The sequence below is a fragment of the Macaca mulatta genome, chromosome 19, assembly GCF_049350105.2.
Source record: "Macaca mulatta isolate MMU2019108-1 chromosome 19, T2T-MMU8v2.0, whole genome shotgun sequence".
Lineage (NCBI taxonomy): Eukaryota > Metazoa > Chordata > Mammalia > Primates > Cercopithecidae > Macaca > Macaca mulatta.
Window position 1 is genome coordinate 3,078,377 of NC_133424.1, and position 23,412 is coordinate 3,101,788.

The window sequence follows — 23,412 nt, forward strand, 5'->3', positions numbered from 1 at the left end:
ACCTCTCCCCTCCCCCCCCACGCGCATGCGCGGCGCATGCGTGGCCCGGGGTCTCGGGGCGTTGCTGGGAAACATCTGCCGACGGTTGCGGCGGGCACCGGCCGAGATGGCGGCGGTGGCGGCGGCTGCGCTGGCGCGGCTTGTGGCGGCCTTTCTGCTCCTCGCGGCCCAGGTGAGCGCGGCACCGGTCCCGACGGCACCGCAGGCTGCGGCCCTTCGGCCTCTCGGCCCCGAGGCTACGCGCAGGAACGACCCCTCTTGGCCCGTCTTGGGGGGTCGAGCCTCGGGGATCCGCGGTCCCCTCGTTGTCGGCCGGCGGTGCCGGGGCCCGGCCGTGACCTTGCGGGGCTGTCCCCGGCTTCTCTCCCTTCCCCGCCTCGGAGGCCCTCCGCCGCTGCAGCGCCCCTCACTTCCCACCGGGCCTGAAGTTTGTGCCCCCTCCATCTCCCGGTTCTGCTTGTCCGTTTCGGGGTCTCCAGCCGCCGCGGGGGACGCCTCTCTCCCGCTCTGTGGCCTTGGGCAGGCGGCCGCCCACCCCGCTCCGAGCCTCAGTTTCCCTTTAGGCGGAATGGCCGGGTGCTAAGCTAACCTCACCCTAGGGGGTGCGGTGGGGGAACCCAGAGGCGTCCCGCGTGTCCCCCAGTGACTGGCCAGCATCCTGGAGCGGCCAAGAGCCCAGCCCTGCACTGGGGTCGTATCCCCGCTCCATCTTTTACTCCGTGACCTTGGACGAGGGAATTCCCTGCTTTGAGCGTCGGTTGCTCGTCTGGAGAAGGGGGGTCGACTATGGTGTGGATTCTGGAGATGCTACCCAGGGTGACCAGCGCCTAGGGACAGCACGCCTTCCTTATATTCATTGTGTATCCTTTGATGTAGAGTGTCAGGTTCTAGCGGGGACAGTCTACGAGATGGCACTGTCGTAACTGCATCTTTTATTTTCTTAATTCCAAGTCTTCCCTCTTACCTGAGTTTGGTGGCTCAGGGAATGGAACCCGGAGCAGCCTCACAAATGCGGCCCTTAACCTTCACTCCTCTCTCAGAGTTCTCTTAAGGCGTTGCTGCCACTGGGCTCCTTCTTAGTCTCCACTCTTCCAGCCCCACCGCCATCCCCCTGCTGTGGCTGCCTTTGTCCCCCACATCCCTAGTCCATCCTCGACACAGCAGGAGTGACCCTTTCAAAGTATGTCAGTCCATGTCGCATCTGGATGAACGTGCCGTCCAGTTGTGACCTGGCGCCAGGGAAGCCTGCAGCTCATTGCAGGAGCTTCGTTGTCTAGTCTTTTCTCTTACCCTGAAACGCCCGTGGTCTCTGCAAGGCTGGAGGGCCCCCTCAGAAGCTTTCTGCGAACCGCACCTCCACCCCCAGCTGCCCTGTCAGCCCCCTGGACTCCCCCCATTCTGAGGCCAGGGACCTAGAGACCCCAGACATTTGGAAGGAGGAGGAAAGCCAAAGGTGGAAGAAAGATAGAAAGATCACAGAACGCTGTGGAGGGAGGGACTCAGTTTGCCTGGGAAGGCTTTTCTGAAGCAGGTGTGTTTTTTTTGTTTGTTTGTTTGTTTTTTTGAGACGGAGTCTTGCTCTGTCTCCCAGGCTGGAGTGCGGTGGCATGATCTCAGCTCACTGCAACCTCTACCTCCCGGTTCAAGCAATTCTCCCACCTCAGTCTCTCGAATAGCTGGGATTACAGGTGCACGCCACCACACCTGGCTATTTTTTTTTTTTTTTTTAAGTAGAGATGAGGTTTAACCACATTGGTCAGGCTGGTCTCAAACTTCTGACCTCAGGTGATCCACCTACCTCGGCCTCCCAAAGTATAGGGATGACAGGCGTGAGCCACCATGCCCAGCCCTGAAGCAGGTGTTCTGAGCCATGAGTAGGAGTTTGCCGGGTCGGCAGGAGGGGAAGGGTGTTGGAAGCACCAGAAGCAGCATGAGCGGGGGCTGGGAGGTGTGAGAGCTAGCGGGTTATTTGGGGTTGGCAAGGGGTGGGCTGTGGCTGGAGTCTAGGGTGGAACAACGCTGGAAGGGAGGATTTACATCCTGAAAGATGTCACCACCAAGGAGGTCCTGGGGGGTGGGCCGTGGATGGACGCTGGAGCAGGGGCACAGAGGAGGGGGGAGTGGTGCGAGTGGCCCCAGGCAGAGAGTGAAGGCAGAGCATTTGGCCTCTTAGGCTGGATGACAGGCCGCCTGGTGGAAACCAGGTTGTGGAAGGCTCTCTGTGCTGGGGTGCATGGACTTTAACCTGGGGGGGCTGAGGAGTGTGAGCTTTATCTGGAAGGTGGGGAGTCAAAGGACGTGTCAGAGGGACGTGAGAGAGCAGGTGCTCCTGGCCTTCCCAGAACCCCGGTTGTAAATACACCCTGAGAGGCCTGTCCCTGTTGGGGGGTGGTGCTTCGCGGCAGTGGAAATTTGAGTCCGATTGCCCAGAATGAGACTAGCTCTCTGGGCAGAAGCCTGCTTGGTGACAGTCCTCCACTCGCTTGCTACCATTCTGTGACCCCGAGCAAGGAAGTGACCTCCCCAGTGAGACACCTCCCCTCCCCCACCCCATAGAGCCCATTCCTCAGCAGATCTCAGCTGGAGCTGGTGGCCCTGGCTGGACCCGGCCTGGCTCGTGGAACTCCTGAGTTCCCAGAAGGGAGGCTCTCCCGGCTTGGACTCACTGGCCTGTTTCAAAGGCCCTTGACATGGATGCTTTCACAGTCACTTCAAAGCAGGGTTTCTAAGCCTAGAAGTTTCTAAACAAGTGTGCAGTGGCGAAGCATCTGTGCTGCGATTTGTGAAGGATTTGGAGGTCAAGGCCTGGGCTTTGAGCCTGTCCTTGTAGCCCGAGCTTTTTCTGCTCCTCCAAATTTCGGTGGGCCTGACTAAAACTCAGGGCCCTCAGAGCTGTGGCCGTTGAACTAATTGTTCCCAGTTTCTTTTTTTTTTTTTTTTTTTGAGAAGGAGTCTCGCTCTGTCGCCCAGGCTGGAGTGCAGTGGCCGGATCTCAGCTCACTGCAAGCTCCGCCTCCTGGGTTTATGCCATTCTCCTGCCTCAGCCTCCCAAGTAGCTGGGACTACAGGCGCCCGCCACCTCGCCCGGCTAGTTTTTTATATTTTTTATTTTATTTTATTTTATTTTTTTTGAGACGGAGTCTCGCTCTGTCGCCCAGGCTGGAGTGCAGTGGCCGGATCTCAGCTCACTGCAAGCTCCGCCTCCTGGGTTCACGCCATTCTCCTGCCTCAGCCTCCCGAGTAGCTGGGACTACAGGCACCCGCCACCTCGCCCGGCTAGTTTTTTGTATTTTTTAGTAGAGACGGGGTTTCACCATGTTAGCCAGGATGGTCTTGATCTCCTGACCTCGTGATCCGCCCGTCTCGGCCTCCCAAAGTGCTGGGATTACAGGCTTGAGCCACCGCACCCGGCCAAGTTCCCAGTTTCTTTAACTCAGCAGATGAGGAAACTTCCTGGTGAGACGCCATTGCGTTCTCTGGCCTTTGATAGAAGCACAGGCTTGTTTTTTTTAACAGAAAACCAGTTTTGCGAATTGTGGAGAGGAAAATGCATGAATGTGCTTTTGTGCTTTTAAATGACCCTTTTAGAGAGAAGCAGAGAAGCAGTTCTATCGGTTCCCATTTTACACAATAGACACTTTTCACCAAAGTCCCTGATCCCATAGAACAGAGCTTGGCAGGTGTTTTCTGGGAAGGGCTAGACAGTAGTTTTGCTGGGCTCTGTGGCCCACGTGGCCCGTGGTGCAGATGCTTGGTTTCTCCTGTTGTACCTCCAGAGCCAGAGACTCTTCCTTAGGAATCGGCTTGGCTGTGTTCCAATAAAACTTTATTTACAAACACAGACGGTGGGCCGGACTACGGATTCTTGGCCTCTGCCGTGACCCATAACATCCCTCCTGGAGTAGGTGCGAGGGGTCTGAACACTGCGGGGCTGTGTTGGAAGGGGCACCCTCCGGGCTCGGCACCGGGGCCAGACTAAGGGTTGCTCTCAGGGAAGGCAGTCTGGTGGGCAGAACTGGAAAGAAAGGCTCCTGACTCTGCCTCGGCTCTGGGGGAGGTCACACGGGAGGTGCTTGGAGTTGGGCTGGGGCAGGTGTGGGAAGGAAGCAGCATTAGCCAAGTGCTATGAGATCCCCAGTCGATTGTGGGGACTGGGGCTCCGTGGGCTTTCACCATGCTGCCACCCCGAGGTCACCAGGGCCTTGATCAAGATGCTCCCAGACCAGGCCGGAGCCCTTGTGTGATTTCAGTGAGGGCCCGGCTGTTGGAGAGCCAATCTGTGCCCGTGTGCTGGGGTTGGTGTCTGGCATCAGGGACCGTCGGGACCTTTAGCCAAGCCAGAGCTCCCCTTCCCCAGCCCCAGCTTGGCAGAGCTGCTTCTGGGCCCTTGTGGCGTTGTGGCATTGGCCTTTTCGGTGCACGGCTCAGTCCCCCTCCAGATATGTTGCCATCCTGTTCCTGATGAGGTGAATGGCTGTGGCCTGTTTGTTTCCATGGCAGGTCCCCTAGGGACCAGGGGGTGTGGCTATCTGTCTGGGAGGTTTACAACCTGGCAGGAGCCCTGCAGCTCCGGAAGGCCTGGCCCAGGAGCCTGCAGTGTGCAGAGTGCCCTGGGCACTCCTGAGAACAGGTGGGCCTAGGGCGCGGGGGTGGGTCTCCTTGGTCCCTGGCACATGGCTTTTCTCCTGGGACCCCTCCACCCTGTGCAGGCCGGGCTCCCCTGGGGGCCCACACTGAGGGTCTGCAGTGTGACGCAGCAGCTGGGACCTGGGCCCCGTCCCTGTGGGACCCTCTGGTGACTGGTGTCCTCATGAGATGGAGATGTCCTTGTCAGCTGCTGGGTGGGGGCCCTGGGCAGGGGAGCAGGAGGAAGGTGGGGATGGTAGGTGTGGGCGGCTGGACTGGACTGGGCTCTGCTGGGAGAACCGTGGCTCTGCTTAGGCCAGAGCCCCTCAGTGTCTGCAGTGGTCCCCGTGGTGGGAAGTGTGGTGAGCAGCACCAGCTTCCTGCATGTGGAATTGCGTCTTTCCTCATAGCTCCATCCTACTCTGTTAAGCACTGGGTTGAGGAGGCGGGGGTCAGCCCTTCTGGTCCAGGCCCATCTACTCCGCGACCCTCCTGGGAGGCGTCCAGGGCTTTAGGGCCCGGTCCTGCCCCTTACTTCATTTTGAGAGCATGGCAAGGGCCTGGGCCCGCTCTATCCCGGTGCGGTGGGCCACCGCCCCTGCTCCTCTTGGCCGGCTTTGGCCACTCGTCCCCGTTCCGTGTGAGGGGCTTCTGCCAGAGGATCCGGATCTTCTCCCTGTGGCCCTCTCTGAGCTGCTGCTGCTGCAGGCTGGAGAGCACGAACTTGAAGTCCTGACTGGCTGTTCCTTCTCCCTCCCGGGAAGGGGGAGCTGCTGTGCTGGACTCTGCTGGTTTGGGGCTTCGCGGGGAACACGACGCTGTCTGTCCTGCTGGTGGCAGCGTGACCTGTGGCAAACCTCAGCCTGTCCCACTCAGGACCCAGTGCCCGAAGGCCCCTTGGCTCAGCTGCTTCCTGCTATTCTTCCAGCAGGAGCTGAGGGATGCCGGCCGACCTGGGATCCATCCCCCTGGTCTGGGACCCATTATGTGCCTGGACCCCCTTGTGCTCCTGGAATGCCAGTCGACAGGCAGTGCTCATGGGGCTATGGGTCAAAGGCCACCCAGACCTGGGGGGTGTGGAGGCTTGTTCAGGCCTCCCGCCCAAGCCCAGGGCCAGGTCCGCTCGGGCCCTGCCCTTCTTCCCTGCTGAGGGCTCTGCCTTCGGCTGTCCTTCTCCCACCGTGCCCACTGGTCCTGGGAGGTCCAGGAGGTGATGCGATCCCTGTTTTTTGGTGCAGAAACTCGGGAGCCACAGAGAGGTGACCTGACACACTCATGGTCACCAGCCTGGGGCCCCCTGAGGAAGGTGAGCTGGTCTGCGTCTTTGCTATAAACCATGCACCGTCACATCCCTGTCTGTCCTGTCGAGACAGGGAGGCGTCCCAGACGACCTCGTGAACACGGGCGCCCTTCCTGGAGGCATCCTCATCTCCTCGGGCCTGTTTCCCGTGCTGTGGCTCTGATCGCCGGCCTTGTCCCGCAGGTGGCCTGTGAGTACGGCATGGTGCACGTGGTCTCCGAGGCTGGGGGCCCCAGAGGCAAAGACTACTGCATCCTCTACAACCCGCAGTGGGCCCATCTGCCGCATGACCTCAGCAAGGCGGTAAGTACCCGCCCCCTGGGCGCCGCCGCGGGGGGGAATGCGTGGGCCCCAGGGCTCTAGAGACTCATCCAGCCAGGGCTGCAGGAAAGATCCAGAGGCGAGAGGCAGGCCCTGGCCAGGTCTGGGGGACTCTTGGGTAGCCCCTAGTTCCCCTGGGCCTCCCCAACCCTGGTCATCAATGCAGGCTGTCCATAGGGCCTTGGGATGCAAACCTAGAGGCACCGGCTCAGCCCCATGTGGTGGACAAGGGTCTCTATTGCTCCATGCTGGGCTCCCCATCTGGTGGGCCCGGACAGAGGGCTCCTTGGAGGAGTGACAGCAGAGGGCACAGTGGGGTCTCGTGGACGAGACCTGTTCCTTTCACCATCTTACCGACTGGGGCACTAACAGCTGCTGCTGGGTGGGTCCCTCACTCCCTCAGAGGCGCCACCTCCTTTCCCACTGCATCCCTCAGGCCCTGCCCCCTTCTCACTGCATCCTTCAGGCCCCGCCCTATTTCCCACTGCATCCCTCAGGCCCTGCCCCCTTTCTCACTGCATCCTTCAGGCCCCGCCCTCTTTTCCACTGCATCCCTGAGGCCCTGCCCCCTTTCTCACTGCATCCTTCAGGCCCCACCCTCTTTTCCACTGCATCCCTCAGGCCCCGCCTCCTTTCCCACCATGTTCCTCAGGCCCTGCCTCCTTTCCCACTGTGTCCCTCAGGCCCCGCCTCCTTTCCCACTGTATCCTTCAGGCCCCACCTCCTTTCCCACTGAGTCCCTCAGGCCCTGCCTCCTTTCCCACTGTATCCTTCAGGCCCCACCTCCTTTCCCACTGGGTCCCTCAGGCCCCGCCTCCTTTCCCACTGTGTCCCTCAGGCCCCGCCTCCTTTCCCACTGTATCCTTCAGGCCCCACCTCCTTTCCGACTGAGTCCCTCAGGCCCCGCCTCCTTTCCCACTGAGTCCCTCAGGTCCTGCCTCCTTTCCCACTGCACCCCTCAAGCCCCGCCTCCTTTCCCACTGCATTGCTCAGGCCCCACCTCTCCTGCTGAGTCCTTCAGGCCCCGCCTCCTTTCCCACTGTGTCCCTCAGACCCTGCCTCCCTCAGGCCCCACCTCCTTTCCCACTGCTTCCCTCAGGCCCCGCATCCTTTCCCACTGTGTCCCGCCCCCTCCTGGATCCCTCGAGGCCTGTCGGCCAAGAGGTGCTAGGGTCTTCCTGTCTGCTTTGTTCATAGTGTGTGCGTGAGCACGTGTGTAATTGGTACGTGCCTGCACATGCGTACGTGTCTGAGTGCATGTTTATGTGAGTTTGCGTGAATGTATGTGTGCATATGCCTGAGTGTGTGTGTGAGCACATGTGTAATAGACATGTGCATGGACATGTATGTACCTTAGTGCGTGTGTGGGTGTGTCAGCACACGTGTGCATGTGAGCGTGTGTAATAGGTGTGTGGGGGCATGTGCATGGGTCTGAGTGTGTATGTCTGCACGTGTGTGAGCGTGCATGTAGTAGGTTTCTGTATGGGTGTGTGAGTGCGTGTGTGTGTGTGTGTACAGGTGTGTGTAAGCACGCAACCGCGTAATAGGTATGTTTGTGGATACGTGCATGTGTCTGCACACGCGTGCGTGTGTAATAGGTGTGCGTATGTGTGTGTGCGTGTGCATAATAGGTTTGTGTGTGGGTGTGCCTGTGTATTCGAGTTCGTGTGTGCATGAGTGTGTGCGTGTGAGCTCATGTGTCGTAGGTATGCGCACGTGCCTGAGTGCGTTTGTCTGTGTGAATCCGTGTGGTGTGTGTGCATGCATGTGTGTGTAATAGGTGTGTGTGCACGAGCAGGAGTGCACAGGTGTGTGCTTGCCTGTGCACGTGTGTGCCGTGTGCTCTGGGCTATGTGTGTGTGCACGTGTGTGCGTGTGTGTAATAGGTATGTGTGTGCTTGAGCGTGAGTGCGCATGTGTGTGCTTGCGTCTGCATGTGTGTACCTTGTGCTTCGGCCTGGCTGTGTATGTGTGCACGTGCATGTGTGTGCGCTCCATCCTGGCAGTGGGTGTGTGCGTGTGTGTGTGCATGTGTGCGTGTGTGTGTCATGTGCTCCAGCCTGGCTGTGGGTGTGTGCTCCGGCCTGGCTGTGGGTGTGCGTGTGTGTGTGTGCACCGGCCTGGCTGTGTGCGCATGTGTGCGTGCGCACGTGTGTCTTGGCTTCCTTCCTGGACTGTGAGGTCGCTGAGAGTCGGGGCCTTGTTCTCCGCACACTGGAACCCCTCCCGTTTCTCACAGATGCCTGGCCGTGGTGGGGCTGTGGTGGGGACCCACTCGGTCTTGCTGAGTGAGCTGTGATGGCTCGCAGGGTGGCTCAGGTGTCAGGGGACAGCCTTGTCTGTGAGGACTCCGGCCCTGCTCAGATGAGGTGCCCCAACCCGTCGCCCAGCGCCCTGCTGTGGGAACCACCGTAGGGATGGCTCTGCCTAGGTGGGGCCGAGGCCATGCGGGGCTTTAGGCGAGAGCCGAGATCTAACTCAGCGCAGGCTTCGGGTGGGAGAAGGGGCAGCTGGGTCCTCCTGGTGACTCACATCACGTGAGATGAAACCGTGCCCCGGCCTTTCCAGTCTTTCCTGCAGTTGCGCAACTGGACGGCCTCCCTGCTCTGCTCCGCAGCGGACCTCCCTGCCCACGGCTTTGGCAACCAGATCCCGCTGGTGGCCCGGGGGAACTGCACCTTCTATGAGAAAGTGAGGCTGGCCCAGGGCAGCGGAGCACGTGGGCTGCTCATCGTCAGCAGGGAGAGGCTGGTACGGCCCTGCACCCCCACCGCCGAGCCAGCTCTCAGGGGCAGGAGGGGGGTGCAGGAGGCAGCAGCGGCAGGGGCTGCTCTTCTGATTTCTCACCAAAGGCAGGCCCTCTGTGGGGAGGATCCGGGCTGAGTGTGGCTGTGGGGAGGATCCGGGCTGAGTGTGGCTGTGGGGAGGATCCGGGCTGAGTGTGGCTGTGGGGAGGGCAGAGATGAGTCTGTTCTTTCTGTGCTGCCGGCCGGGGCTGTGGAACTTTGGCCGTGGTCTTGCTGGGTGCCTATGCTAGAGCAGCCCCCCGGGTGAGGGAAACCACACTCTCCATAGGGATGGGATTGGGGTGTCTTCTGTGGAGCAGATGGCCTGGCCCTGAACTGGCCCCTTCTGGGGACCCTGGTGCCCTGGCTCTCGAGCCGGTGGGGCTGTGCTCACCTGTGTGGTCCTATCCAAGTGGCCTGAAGCCCAGCCCCTTTTCCATCTGCTGTGAAACGGGCTGTGGTTGAGAACTGGGGGCCTGGCAAGGCTGGTCACAGCAGGGGACACGCTGACTGCTGGGCTGGGCAGGGTGCACGGCACCCCTGAAGTGTAGTTTTGGGGTAAGAAGAAAATGGAGTGCAGGAATTCCCTCACAGCCCTGCCCGTGGTTCTAGGCTGCCCCCGCCAGCATTGCAGCCTGAGCCTGGCCACCTGGGGAGGCCTGGGGCAGGGTCTCAGGGCTGAGGCCAGAGCAGGCCGGGCAGAGCCGAGGGTGTCATCCCCGTCTGCACGTGCTGCCGTCGTCATTGAGAGAGGCCCTCAGTGGGTGCGGGGCTCAAGGTGGCCTAGTGGGCAGGCGTGGGCTGTGACAAGTGTCACTCAGGACGTGTATGTGCGGTTAGGGAGTCCCACGGCTGAGGGAGGGATTGGCTGTCTTAGGCCCGGGGCCCTGTTGTCGGGTGAAGAAGTCTTGATGCCCTTGGGCCTCCCTGTCCTTGGGTCCTCCTGGGAGGCCGGAGGCTGTCAGGTGCAGAGGGGGAGCAGACAGGCGCCCCCAGCCTGGCCTGAGCCTCGAGTGAGGGTCCCAGGAGAGGAGGCAATGGGCACAGAGCTGGGGGCCCACCCATTGCTGCGGGTGATGCCTGCCGCTCCCTCCTCTGGGCCCCCAGGTCCCCCCGGGGGGCAATAAGACGCAATATGATGAGATTGGCATTCCTGTGGCCCTGCTCAGCTACAAAGACATGTTGGACATCTTCAGGGTAGGCCTGCCGCTGCTCAGACGCGCGCTCCCGAGGAGATGGGGCGGGGGCTTCGGGCTGGCTGCCGGGGGGGTTTGTGCCGGGGTGGTGGGTGAGGCGTGGCCCCTGCAGGCCAGGGTCTCCAGCCCCAGCCCCATAGCCCACCGCTGCACGCTGACCCGTGGCTGGCGGGTGGCTCTGATGCCTGCCCCTGGTGTGTTCCTTGAGGCAGCGTTTCGGCCGCATGGTGAGGGTGGCACTGTATGCGCCTCATGAGCCAGTGCTGGACTACAACATGGTCATCATCTTCATCATGGCCGTGGGCACTGTCGCCATCGGCGGCTACTGGGCCGGGAGTCGGGACGTGAAGAAGTGAGTTTTGCGCCGTGCGTGGGCTGTGATGGGCGGGCGGGTGGGCGGGCGGCTCTGACGCGGCCTGGGATGGCCAGTCTTCCCATCCGGAACAGCAGTGAGCGCTTTGGCCTGGGCAGGCACGGCTCGCCCCGTGGAGCCCTTCCTTTCTTCCTCAGGAGGTCCTAGGACAGAATCAGGCTCTTTTCCTGCTGGGGTGGGCTCCGGGGACCCGGTGGGTGTGCAGGGCTGGGCAGGTGTGGATGTGGCAGGTACGGGCGTGGCAGGTGCAGGGCGGGCAGGTGGCTGGGGCTAGCTCCCCTCTCCTGCCCAGCCGCCCGGGTCTGGGAAGGCCCCATGTCCAGGGCTCTTTATGCAGAACCCGCACAGCAGCCTCTGGCCCGGCCTAGTGGCCGCCCCAGCTCAACCCAGGGACGGGAGCCCGGCCACCCTCTGCTGTGTGGTCTCCTCTGCCCTGGGGACGTTTGGGGCAGTTCCTTGCACTTCAGTCCCCCCCGGGTCCCCTCCTGCTCCCGGGTTTTCTGCCGCATTCCCCTGGGTGGCTGTGGACTCCTGGGCCCCGTGTAGGCCAGCCGGCCCCAGCGCCCCGTGACCCCGTGGTGTCTCCCAAGAAGGTACATGAAGCACAAGCGCGACGACGGGCCCGAGAAGCAGGAGGACGAGGCGGTGGACGTGACGCCAGTGATGACCTGCGTGTTCGTGGTGATGTGCTGCTCCATGCTGGTGCTGCTCTACTACTTCTATGACCTCCTTGGTGCGCGGCCCCGGGCGGGTGGGCCGCGGCGTGGAGATGCAGCCGGCCCTGAGGGAGGGAGGGTGGTGTGCGGGCCTGGCCTCTGGCCTCACGGCCCTGCCCCTGCAGTGTACGTGGTCATCGGGATCTTCTGCCTGGCCTCCGCCACCGGCCTGTACAGCTGCCTGGCGCCCTGTGTGCGGCGGCTGCCCTTCGGCAAGTGCAGGTGAGGCTGCCTCGCTGGCCCCGACGTGCCTGACTCTGCGCGGTGATGACCGCGGCCCCTTTGCCACCCCATAGCCCCCCATGGTGCAGTGTAGCTCAGAGTCTACAGTGGGCGCTTCCTCAGCGCTTGCCTGTGGTTCCAAGGCCCAGGAGCAGGGCAGAGTCCAGGCGAGCTATCAGCGGAGCCCGCCAGCAGCCAGGCACCGGGGTGGCGGGGGGAGGGTGCTCTTGTCCCCAGAACCCTGCCCCAGGTGGCAGGCTGGCCGGGGCATGGGAGGGCACCAGGGTTCTCCAGGGAACCCAGAAGGTTTCCCACAGTGCAGAGCTGGGCCTGGCTCTTAGGGGTAAAGGGAGCTCCGGGGGCGTCTCCAGCAAGATCAGACCTGGGTCTAGGAAGCGGGGCTCGCCCAGGGGAGACCTTTGTGGGTTGCTGTCCCTGGGTGCGTCGGGTGAGGGGTGCAGCGCAGGCGAGGGGGCTCTGTGGGTGCAGCCAGTGGCCCCCCAGCACCTGTCTGGGCCAGGCTCTGCCCTGCCCTTGGGGTGCTTACTGTTGTCATCGTGCGGGGATGTGGAGTTTAATGAGGACAGAGTGGGGGCTGCCACTCTGGAGGGGGTGCCTGGGCAGGGCCCAAGGGTGGTGGGCAGTGGGATGAGGCCGGGGGCTGGTGGGCTTGGCTCTGACTGCCCCGTGCCCCCCAGGATCCCCAACAACAGCCTGCCCTACTTCCACAAGCGCCCGCAGGCCCGCATGCTGCTCCTGGCGCTCTTCTGCGTGGCCGTCAGCGTAGTGTGGGGTGTCTTCCGCAATGAGGACCAGTAAGTGCTGCCTCCCCCGGGCCCCGGCGGGCAGTGGCATCCTCAGATGCTCCCTCCCACAGGGCTCCTGGGGCCCTGACTCTCTGCCCTCCTGGAGGCTGCCCCAGCCTGGAGCCGCTTCAGGACCATGTTATGAAAAGCCCTGGCCCCGGGCTGCCCTGATGGGGCCGTGGGGTCGTTTCACCTGGGTTTGTCCGGGTGCCATGGGAACCCTGACTGGAATCTGGGAGGAGAGGCCAGAGCCTCTGTGGCCGGGAGCCATGTCCTCCAGCAGGCCTGGATGGGACTCCTGTGCAGGGCATCACTGCCCAGAGCCAGTCTGTCCCCCGCTGTCCCCGTCTCTGGCACCAACGTGCGCACTGCAGGCCTGAGGACCAGGGTGTGGGCTCCAGGGCAGCCGATCCTCTTGGTCATGCCTGCCACGGCCTCTGAGCAGTGATGGAGGTGGGGCAGGCACTGCTCCCTCCTTGCTCAGCTCCCACGAGGCCTGGACTTGTGGCTGCCTCCTGCCGTCCAGGCCTCCTTGATGAGGCCGAGTGCCTGGCACTGTGTTGGGAGGACGGAGCTGGCCTGTCCCCGCCTGGCTCCCGCCACCGTCACTGATACCGTCTGGCGCTTCCTCTCGGCTTTTTCCCGAGGCAGCCAAGTGCGCTTGGCTTTGGTGTGTATTGGAGCCGCAGCACGTTTAACTGGCAGAAGGAAGACGTGAAAATATTTTGAATCCTTTGTACACAAAGGGAAAATGAATCCTTTCAGTTATTTCCAAGCCAGGAAACTCGTTCCGTCACGTGAAGTTAGAGCAGGCCGCAGTCAGCTGGGCGCAGGGGCTCACGGCTGGGATCCCAACATTTGGGAGGCCAAGGCAGGACCATCACTTTACCCAGGAGTTCAAGACCAGCCTGGGCAACAAGCGAGAGCCCCGTTCTATTTCTATTAAGAAATAACATAAAATCAGAAAAAATACCTGGCCACAGTTCTCTGGGTGCTTGTGGCGTGTGGCGCCTGGAATTGACTGTCCAGCGTCTCCATGGAGACCTCTGTTCTCAGCAGCCGCCTGCCCGGGGGAGGTTTTATCCCATTTTCAAATGAACCTGTGATGTTTGAGACGCTGAGGAACGCTGGGCAGCTCGTCCAGCAAGTGGCAGGCAGAGCCTCCATGGGGGCAGGGGCCAGCGGGACGCTGGGGCTTCATGGGGCCGGGAGAGAGTCAAGGTTGCGGCTGGCTGCAGGGCTGTGGCCTTGTTCAGGAGGCGGTTCTGTGCTTTGCTCCAGGGCACCAACTGCATGGCAGCCCCACCCACTGTGGACCCAGAGGTTCTGCAGGGAAACCTGGTGTGGCACAAGTTTTACTTTAATAAACAGTTTGGGCGCGGTGGCTCGTGCCTGTAATCCCAGCACTTTGGGAGGCCAAGGCGGGCAGATCACTTGAGGTCAGGAGTTTGAGACCAACCTGGCCAACATGACAACCCCATCTCTACCAAAAATGCAAAAAAAATCTGCCTGGCGTTGTGGTGGGCGCCTGTGATCCCAGCTCCTCAGGAGGCTGAAGCAGAATTGTTGAACCTGGGAGGCGGAGGCTGCAGTGAGTCAAGATCGTGCCACCAAACTCCAGCCTGGGCGACCGAGTGAGACTTCATCTCAAAAACAAAAACAGTTTGGAGGGGGTCAGTGCCCGAGCCCTCCTGCACATGCACCCTCTGCCTGGCCGCTGCCTCCAGCCTGGCACCCACCATCCGGGGACAGTGACTGAGGGGACGCAGCCGGCCAGGCCTGTGTCCACCGTCCTGGCTGCAGAGTGGTGGGCTCCTCTACCTGCTTCTGCAGGGGGGCCCTGGGGTGGGGCCTGTGCCGCCCGCCCTGCTGGAGTTGTAACAGCAGGGGTCCTCCCACAGGTCTGGGGTCCTCAGGGTCGTCCCCTGGGCAGGTGGAAGTGCAGCAGGGCCGCCTGCTGGCTGAGAGCGAAGGCCCTGTGTGTGGCTCGTGGGAGGCGGCGTCCTGGGTGGTCAGCCGGCCTCCACCCCAGCTGGGATGCTGCTTTGTCTTGCAGGTGGGCCTGGGTCCTCCAGGACGCCCTGGGCATCGCCTTCTGCCTCTACATGCTGAAGACCATCCGTCTGCCCACCTTCAAGGTGAGCGCGGGGAGGGTGCGGCTACGGGGCAGCGTGGGTGGCGGGGGGCCTTCCCCCCAGCCTGGCCCATGTGGGGCTGTGGTCCTTGCAGGTCTGTGCTCCTGCTCACTGCCCTGGCTATGGGCACCTAGGCCTGTTGTCAAGGGTGGGTCTTGAAGATTGGGTCCCAAAGCCCCTGCCGAGGCGGCCTGGGTGGGTGACTGTGGGGCGGTGGTCCCGGCAGGGGCAACTCATATGTCTGCATGAGGTGGTGGGGAGAGCGGTGGAATAGGGCTGAAGGAACTGGCCTCCGTGGTACCGGGAGCACGGGGGTGTGGTCAAGCCCCAGGCGGCCACATTCCCGTGAGGGCCCCACGGGACCCAAAGCGAGTGGCATTTGAATGCTTGGGACGGCCCCCTGTATCCCCAGAGCCGGCCCGGCGTGGCATGGGCCCCCACCCTCTGCCCCTCCTTCCTGTGACACGGAGACTCTGAAAGCCTAACTTTTGTCCTTAAATCCCGACCTGATGTTGCTTCCAGAGCTGCTCCTGCATGGTGCGGCCCAGCACTGGCTCTCCGCGGGGTTCCTTTAAAGGCTTCCTCCCGGGAGGAGGCGCTGGGCCTCATGAGGTGGGAGTGGAAGGGGGTGTAGGGGAGGCGCAGGCCGGGGTGGGGGCCGCCCTCAACCATGGGCTCCGCAGGCCTGCACACTGCTGCTGCTGGTGCTGTTTCTCTACGACATCTTCTTCGTGTTCATCACGCCCTTCCTGACCAAGGTAGGCGACCGCCTGCACCCCGCTCCACCCCATCACCCCGCTCCCCCGCCCCCACCCCATCACCCCGCTCCCCCGCCCCATCCCATCACCCCGCTCCCCCGCCCCCATCCCATTACCCCACTCCCCCGCCCCATCCCATCACCCCGCTCCCCCGCCCCCATCCCATCACCCCGCTCCCCCAACCCATCACCCTGCTCCCCCGCCCCCATCCCATCACCCCGCTCCCCCGCCCCCATCCCATCACCCCGCTCCCCCGCCCCCATCCCATCACCCCACTCCCCCGCCCCATCACCCCGCTCCCCCGCCCCATCACCGCGCTCCCCCACCCCATCCCATTACCCTGCTCCCCCGCCCCATCACCCCGCTCCCCTGCCCCATCACCCCGCTCCCCCGCCCCATCACCTGCTCCCCCGCCCCATCACCCTGCTCCCCCGCCCCCATCCCATCACCCTGCTCCCCTGCCCCCATCCCATCACCCCGCTCCCCTGCCCCCATCCCATCACCCCGCTCCCCCGCCCCATCACCCTGCTCCCCCGCCCCCATCCCATCACCCCGCTCCCCCGCCCCCACCCCATCACCCCGCTCCCCCGCCCCCACCCCATCACCCCGCTCCCCCGCCCCCATCCCATCACCCCGCTCCCCCGCCCCCATCCCATCACCCCGCTCCCCCGCCCCCACCCCATCACCCCGCTCCCCCGCCCCCATCCCATCACCCTGCTCCCCCGCCCCCATCACCCCGCTCCCCCGCCCCCATCCCATCACCCTGCTCCCCCGCCCCCATCACCCTGCTCCCCCGCCCCCATCCCATCACCCTGCTCCCCCGCCCCATCACCCCGCTCCCCCGCCCCCACCCCATCACCCTGCTCCCCCGCCCCCATCCCATCACCCTGCTCCCCCGCCCCCATCACCCCGCTCCCCCGCCCCCATCCCATCACCCCGCTCCCCCGCCCCCACCCCATCACCCCGCTCCCCCGCCCCCACCCCATCACCCCGCTCCCCCGCCCCCACCCCATCACCCCGCTCCCCCGCCCCCATCCCATCACCCTGCTCCCCCGCCCCCATCACCCCGCTCCCCCGCCCCCATCCCATCACCCTGCTCCCCCGCCCCCATCACCCTGCTCCCCTGCCCCCATCCCATCACCCCGCTCCCCCGCCCCATCACCCTGCTCCCCCGCCCCCATCCCATCACCCCGCTCCCCAGCCCGGTCACCCCGCTCCCCCGCCCCCGTCCCATCACCCCGCTCCCCCGCCCCATCACCCCGCTCCCCGGCCCCATCACCCCGCCCCCGTCCCATCACCCCGCTCCCCCGCCCCATCACCCCGCTCCCCCGCTCCCCCGCCCCATCACCCCGCTCCCCCGCCCCATCACCCCGCTCCCCCGCCCCATCACCCCGCTCCCTCACTCAACCCCCTTCTGTGCAGAGTGGGAGCAGCATCATGGTGGAGGTGGCCACGGGGCCCTCGGACTCAGCTACCCGTGAGAAGGTGCGTCCTCTGACCGCAGGGCCTCACGTTGCCATGGGCCAAGGTGTCCCGCGGAGAGGGATGGGGCTGGAGGCGTCCCACGGCCGGACGAGGGTCCTGGAGGACATTGTCCTCTTCCCGTCTTTGCAGCTGCCCATGGTCCTGAAGGTGCCCAGGCTGAACCTCTCACCTCTGGCTCTGTGTGACCGGCCCTTCTCCCTCCTGGGTTTCGGAGACATTTTGGTGCCAGGTGCTGAGGCGGGTGGGGCACACGGTTTGTGCTGTGGGGCAAGGCCCTGGGTGACTGAGGTTTGCCCTTGGGAGTGAGCGGCCTGCGCACCGTTGGCTGCAGATAAAGCCGAGGGTCAGGGTCGGGCAGGTTGGGGCCGTCGAGGCCTGTTTGCCTGGGCAGCGAGGGCATTGTCCGGGTGGGGTAGGGACCGCTTTGGGTCCTAGGGAGCAGGGAAGGCCTCCCGATGGCAGACAGCCTCACCCCATCCTGCTCAGGGTTGCGCAGGGGTCCTTGCTGGGGCCTGGGTCCCAGTGAGCTCATGTTGCTCTGAAGGCAGAGACTGTACCCTCTCAGCCTCAGTGTCCCCAGGGTCCTGCCAGGTGTGTCTGCCTGGGCTTTGCTCTCACTGTGATCTCAGTTTACCCACAGAGTCATGGCAGCCCTGTCCTGAGCAAGCGTGTGGCCTGTCTGTGAAATGACAGCAGCCACTGGGCAGCGAGAGGCCCATGGTGCCCACAAGTGCTCAGGCGCCCTCCTGCTCCCAGGGAGCGCCCACTCCGAGGCTCTGTGGGCCCAGGTGAGCCTCCTCTGTGTGCCTCCCCCAGGGCTGCTGGTGGCCTACTGCCACAGGTTCGACATCCAGGTACAGTCCTCCAGAGTATACTTCGTGGCCTGCACCATCGGTAAGTGCCTCGGTCGAGCCCATGCTGGCCACTCCGGCTCCAGCCCCGCCCTGACTCAGCCTCTGTCCTGACCCTGACCCCAACCCCAACTCTAACTCCAACTCGAACACCATAACCATGACACCCTAATCCTAAACCGTAACACCCTAACCCTAACCCCTGGCCGCTCTGGGAGCTGGGCTCGGGTGGCTGGGCCTGTGCCTGCATCCCCCTCTTTCTCATTCTCCCTGGCTTCCATTGTTCTGTTCTGTTCTTTTCCTTTTCTTTCCTGTTTTCCTCTTTTTGTCTTTTTCTTCTTTGCTTTGTCTTCTACTGTTTCGGTTGTTATGAAAGTGTTTATACAAAGTGCCGTTTTCTGTTGACCAACATTGTTTTAAGAAATGTCCCCCCACCACAGCCGGCCCTAAGAAGCTGTGGTGCTTTCTGGTTCACGGGCACGAGGGTGAGCCACCTTTGCTGAGCCATGCCCTTGACCTAGCCCTCCACGTGGCTCCCTGACGTCCACTCCCAGGGCCAGGAGAGCTCAGGCTGGCCTGCAGGGCCCTTTGGTTGGTGGTGGTCCTCTCACCCCTGCTTCCTGCAGCTGCAGGTGACCCTGGCTTTCCCCTCGCCCCATTTTACCGTCTTCATGATTATCCTTTAAAATCACGGCTGAGGCCGGGCCCAGGGGCTCATGTCTGTGATCCCAGCACTCTGGGAGGCTGAGGTGGGGTGATTGCTTGAGCCCAGGAGTTCAAGACCAGCCTGGGCAACATAGTAAGACCCTGTGTCTGCAGAAGAATACAAAAATTAGCCAGGCATGGTGACATGTGCCTGTAGCCCCAGCTACTCGGGAGGCTGAGGTGGGAGAATCACTTGAGCCTGGGAGTTCAAGGCTGCAGTGAGTCATGATCGGGCCACTGCACTCCAGCCTGGGCAACAGAGTAAGACCCTGTCTCGAAAAAATAAAATGAAAGAAAAAATAAAAACACAGCAGCAGAGATTTCTCTCTCCTGAAGCATAATTTGTCAAGTTGTCCCTGTAATTCCTGAGATCGAAGCCACTGAGATTTTATAGGCGCCAGACCTCTCCGTTTGTCTCTGCGTCTGTCGATGATGGCTGATGGACACGTGGATGGTCTAAAATGGACCAATAGGGACGCTCCCTGTGGCATGGTGTCAGAAATACAGAGATGAGTATTAGAAAAAGTGCCAGGAGCAGTGTGCTTGCTGGACACAGCGGCTCTTTTTTAAGAATGTTCTAGTAAAAAGTTAATTTTCTCAGAGCTTTATTTTGAAATTTTAAATGACAGTTGCAGGGTTGGTACAGAGAACTCCTGTGTGCCCCGTTCTCAGAGGGACTGGTCATTTCCTCACATTCGCTTGATTCCGTTCTCTCTCTCTCCACACACTCACGCGCTCTCCCATGTACTCCACTTGGCCCTCCCTAGCCATGGGTTCCGCAGCTGTGGATTCCACCAGCTGTGGGTTGAAAGTATTTGGGGAGAAGAAATTGCATCTGTACTGAACATACCCGGATTTTTTGGGCCGGTATTCCCTAAGCAGTGCCATGGGACAGCCACCGCCCGCAGTGACGTCGTGTTTGTATTTTTAGGAACCTACAGGGATTTATGGTTCGGCAGGACGTGTGTGGGTTCTAGGCAGACACTGCACCCGTTTACGTCAGGGACGTGAGCAAGGGGGGTCCTGGCAGCCCTCCCCTGCGGGTGCCAAGGGTGGCCATGTGCACATTTGTGTACTTACACACATATGTAAATCACAGGCTGTGTTCTCAGGGGACTGGGGCACCGCGCCGGTGGGGGGACACCGTGCCCCTTGACCCCAGACCTTTCACTGGGTGTCTCCTGAGAACATACTTGATGCGCCCCCAGCTTGGTGTCCAAGGGTTTTCTGGTCAAGCACAGGCTCACCTTCGGCTGATTTTCTCAGAGGTTCATAGAAACTGCATCCTGGACATGTCTTGCAGCCCCCGTCCGCTATCACGTCTGCCTCCCACTGTCCTGCAGCTGCCCGAAGCCTGCCCCTGCCTGTCCCTCTCCTTGCCCTGCCCCTTCCGTGTCCTCGGTGACCCTGACGCCCCTCTCACTGGCCCCGCTGGGGCAGGGTGGGAGTGCGGCCCAGGAGGTGCCGGAAGGATCCATGTACTTCGAGGAGCCTGTGGCCCTGCTGGCTGAACCCCCGCTCTACCTCTCCCGTCCTTGCACACCCCTGCCCTCCACCGCGCCCAGCCCGCTCGCATTGCTCCCAGGGAAGTGGCTGGTGGCCCCGGCCTGCCTGGCTGAGGTGATGCCTCCTCTGTCCCCACAGCCTATGGCGTTGGCCTCCTGGTGACGTTCGTGGCGTTGGCCCTGATGCAGCGTGGCCAGCCCGCTCTCCTCTACCTGGTGCCCTGCACGCTGGTGACAAGCTGCGCCGTGGCACTCTGGCGCCGGGAGCTGGCCGTGTTCTGGACGGGCAGCGGCTTTGCGGTGAATACCAGTTTGCTCTGACTGTGAGAAACAGTCGCCTAGTGAGCCGTAACTAGAGTTCAAGTTGAGTGAGGCCTCCAGCCACAGCAGCCCCGCGGCCGCGACGGGGTCAGGGTCCCGGCAGCGTCTGCTTTGGGTGTCGTGCGCGTGTGGCGCCGGTGGACGGACATGCTGGGTGGGACCCGGGGGTGCCCTGTCCTTGCTAAAGTTGCTTCCCCCATAACGGTCACTGGCGCCCCACTTGTGTGGGCATTGGGCATCCGTCGTCTCTCCTGCTGAGCGCGAGGCACCCGACTGGGAGTGGGGCCGCAGAGCCCTGTGCGAGGGGAGCAGGCTGGCCCTGGCTGTGGAAGCCCTGTCCCCTGTCCCCTGTCCCCCTCGGCGAGGCAGGGGGCGGCTGGCAAGGGTTAACCGTGCACGTTGCAGGGAGGGCTTAACGCCACGTCCGTTCTGCTTTTGTGATTTTTGTAAACGAGAAGTGGGTGGGACCCCCCTTCCAATGGGCTGTGGGGCGCTTAACCAAGAGGGGCGACTTCCTGGGTTCCCGAGACTCAGGCACATTGCGCCCGAGAGCTGCCCCCACCCCTCCGGGCAGTGCCTCTCGGAGGCCATGACCACCCAGGGAGCAGCCCCACGCCGCAGGGCGATCCTCAGGCTGTTGGGCATCGGTGCAGCTCCTCCCGTAGCCGGCCTCCCTCTGCGGGTGATGCCGCGTTTCTCAGTGGTGCCCGCCGCGTGTGGCGGTCCTGCATCATGTTTTTGTGGAAGTTAAACCACACCCATCCTGTCGCACTGGTGTGATGCATTGGGTCGAGCTGTGGTTCCAGGGCCAAGCCGGGCTCATGGGTCCCACAGATGGGACCATGGCCTGAGACCAGGCCCGAGGGAGAGGTCTCCTGGGGCCAGCACCCCCACCCCAAAGGTTTCCCCATTCTGATGGGTATTTCAGAAAGTTCAGGAGAAGCCGAGGACCAGGCCCCAGGGCCGAGAGACGGAGAGTCCGGGCTTCTCTTTGGAGGGGCTTTGCACAGCTCCCAGCCTCTGCTGGCCTTGGGTTCCCCTCCCGCGGCCCCTGTGCGGATGGACGGGGTCCTGGGTGCCCATGGGCCATGGAGCCGGCCCCCTCCTTGGGACACCTCTGCTTGTCCCAAGCCTGGGTCCAGAGCCCCTGGGGATGGCGCCGCATTTTAACCCTGCCCCCGTGGCCTGCGGGTGCTGGGTGTCGTGGCCCCTACCAGGGCCCTCCTCTGGGTCCCTGTCTTCTCACCTCTGCCTCCCTTCTCCTGTAGAAAGTCCTACCTCCATCTCCGTGGGCCCCAGCGCCAGCCGACAGCCTGCAGCCTCCCAAAGACTCGGCCACACCGCTGTCCCCGCAGCCACCCGGCAAAGAACCAGCCACACCTCCCCAGCCTGCGGAGCAGCCCCCAGAACCCTGTGTGCCCGAGGAGACGGGGGCTGGAGCCGCCACGCGGGAGCCTGGGAGCCCGGCTGAACCCGAGGGCCGGGACCAGGCCCAGTCGTGCCCGGTAGCCCAGCCTGGCGCCTTGGCCTAGGGGAGGGGTGAGACGCTCGCTGCCGTGCCCGCCATACCAAGATGTTGGGGCTGCCTGGCGCCCGCTGGAGACAGACGGACAGATGCCTGTCCCCGGCACTGAGGCCTGTGCTGTCCCCACCCGCCCCAACATGGTGCTCATCCTTGCCGAGACCCCCGTGGTCCGTGCCCGCGCCCAGCCCAGCTGCCCCGGCTGCACGCCTGCTGCTCCAAGCTCGCCCGGCTGCCACAAGCCCTCTGCGGGTCCGTCCTCCTCCCCACTGGAGTCCGTCCTCGCAGGCCCTGCCCGGCCTCTCTGCAGACCCTCAAGCGCCATCTGCATGAGTGAGCAGGCGTGGGTGGACTCTGGCCGCAGACACACTTGGTGCTCACCGGCCGCTTCGTCCTTCAGGTGACCTTCCTCCCCACGGCATCCTGTTCTCGGGTGGAGGAGCAGCTTTGTCTCCCAGAAGGCATCGCTTTTCCCTCTTGAGCAGATCGGAGCCCCTGGGAGGTTTGGAAGCCACCTCCAAGCCTAGGACACGGCCTGGTGGCCGGGGCGGCATCTGGACCCTGACGCTGACTGAGACAGGCCTGTGGGGCAGGGTTTCGGGGTGTGAACGAGGCTGGCAGTGAGTGGACAAGCTGTTCCCCTGGCTCAGGCCCCGCCCTGCCCTCAGCCGGAGGCACCTGGCCGTGCCTGCACACTCCTCCCTGTTTTAATAAACAGTCGCAACTTCTAGAAGTCCTGCTGGTGCCATCTGGTGGGGTGGACATCTCAGACTGCCCTTCTGACAAGCAGGGGTAGGCGCCAGGCAGGCTGGGTCAGGCCCTCGGGGGTCCCTGGGGCCCTGGGAGGGAGGGACTGGGCTGCGGGAGGTCCTGGCTGCTCCTGGCACCCAACCTCACTCCCCGCGTGGGCCCTGTGTTGCTTTTCCGCCGAGAGGGGCTTGGGCCTGGGTTCTCCCTGTGGCAGCGGCATTGGTGCGTGGTTCTTAACCCTCTGGACCCAGCATCTAGGAGCTTCTGGAACCCACGAGGACATCTGCCACTGGCGTGGTCTACTCACTGATGAGGTTCTCCTGACTCCGGGGCAGAGACGTCCATGCAGGAACTGACTGAGGCGTGGCCCCAGGCCCTGGCATCCTCTGCTCGCTGACCAAGGTGTGGCCCCAGGCCCTGGCATCCTCCCCTCGCTGCACGTGGTCACTTCCGAAGCAGCGCTCCCTGTGGCCGCAGCGACAGAGCCTGCACCCTGGCTGTCTGCGGCGCCAGGGCCCCAGCTCCCGCCTGCCACCCGCCCTGTCCTCGCAGCCTCCAGACTCGAGTCCAGAATCTGTTTCTGTCAAGTCAGTCACCCCCAGCTGCACACGGGGACGCTGAGCGCTGCGCTCTCACGGGTCTGTTCCCGTCAGAGGGTGGCAGGGGTGAGCCCCGATCCCTTCCAGAGAATACCAGCTTCCCAGGGAGTAATGGCACCTTCACTGAAGCCATTTTGTACATGGGGACAGGGTGGGGACCTCTCTTTTTTGGTGTTGGACGTTGGACCATTGGGGAGGGGTTCAGAGGCGGCGGTCCTGTCCTTGACTCCGTCTGTCCGTGTGGCCTTGCTGCCGTTCAGTCTGATCATTAAACACAGCTTTTGATACACGTGGCCCGGCCTCTGCCTCTGCAGTGCGTGGCTTGGAACATCTGCTCCGTGCAGGTCCCGGTGAACAGAACTGAGAGCTGGCAGGCCGCCTGGCTGTTCTGCAGAGGACGGATGGGAATGGCCACTGCAGGGCCGGCCAGTGCTG

The 23,412-nt window shown here is 63.0% G+C and overlaps 1 protein-coding gene across 12 annotated transcripts; it reads left to right on the forward strand.

Moving 5' to 3' along the window:
• Positions 1-66: 66 nt before the first annotated feature.
• SPPL2B (signal peptide peptidase like 2B) lies at positions 67-23,270 on the forward strand. 12 transcript variants are annotated; one of them, XR_013409457.1, is made up of 16 exons: positions 67-172; positions 6,110-6,229; positions 8,816-8,998; positions 10,141-10,230; positions 10,442-10,581; positions 11,193-11,335; positions 11,444-11,540; positions 12,239-12,355; positions 14,403-14,484; positions 15,165-15,239; positions 16,662-16,724; positions 16,854-16,953; positions 17,541-17,618; positions 19,925-20,148; positions 21,375-21,880; positions 22,029-23,270. XR_013409457.1 is itself a non-coding variant. In XM_077979021.1 (15 exons), exons 1-14 carry the CDS (start codon positions 107-109, stop codon positions 20,104-20,106), a joined length of 1,536 nt encoding a protein of 511 aa, XP_077835147.1. In that variant the 5' UTR covers positions 67-106; the 3' UTR covers positions 20,107-20,148; positions 21,375-23,270. The 12 variants fall into 12 exon arrangements, 7 of the variants coding, with proteins under 7 accessions (XP_077835147.1, XP_077835142.1, XP_077835148.1 ...); XR_013409454.1 differs by having other exon boundaries at positions 19,925-20,085; XR_013409458.1 differs by having other exon boundaries at positions 11,196-11,335.
• Positions 23,271-23,412: the final 142 nt, after the last annotated feature.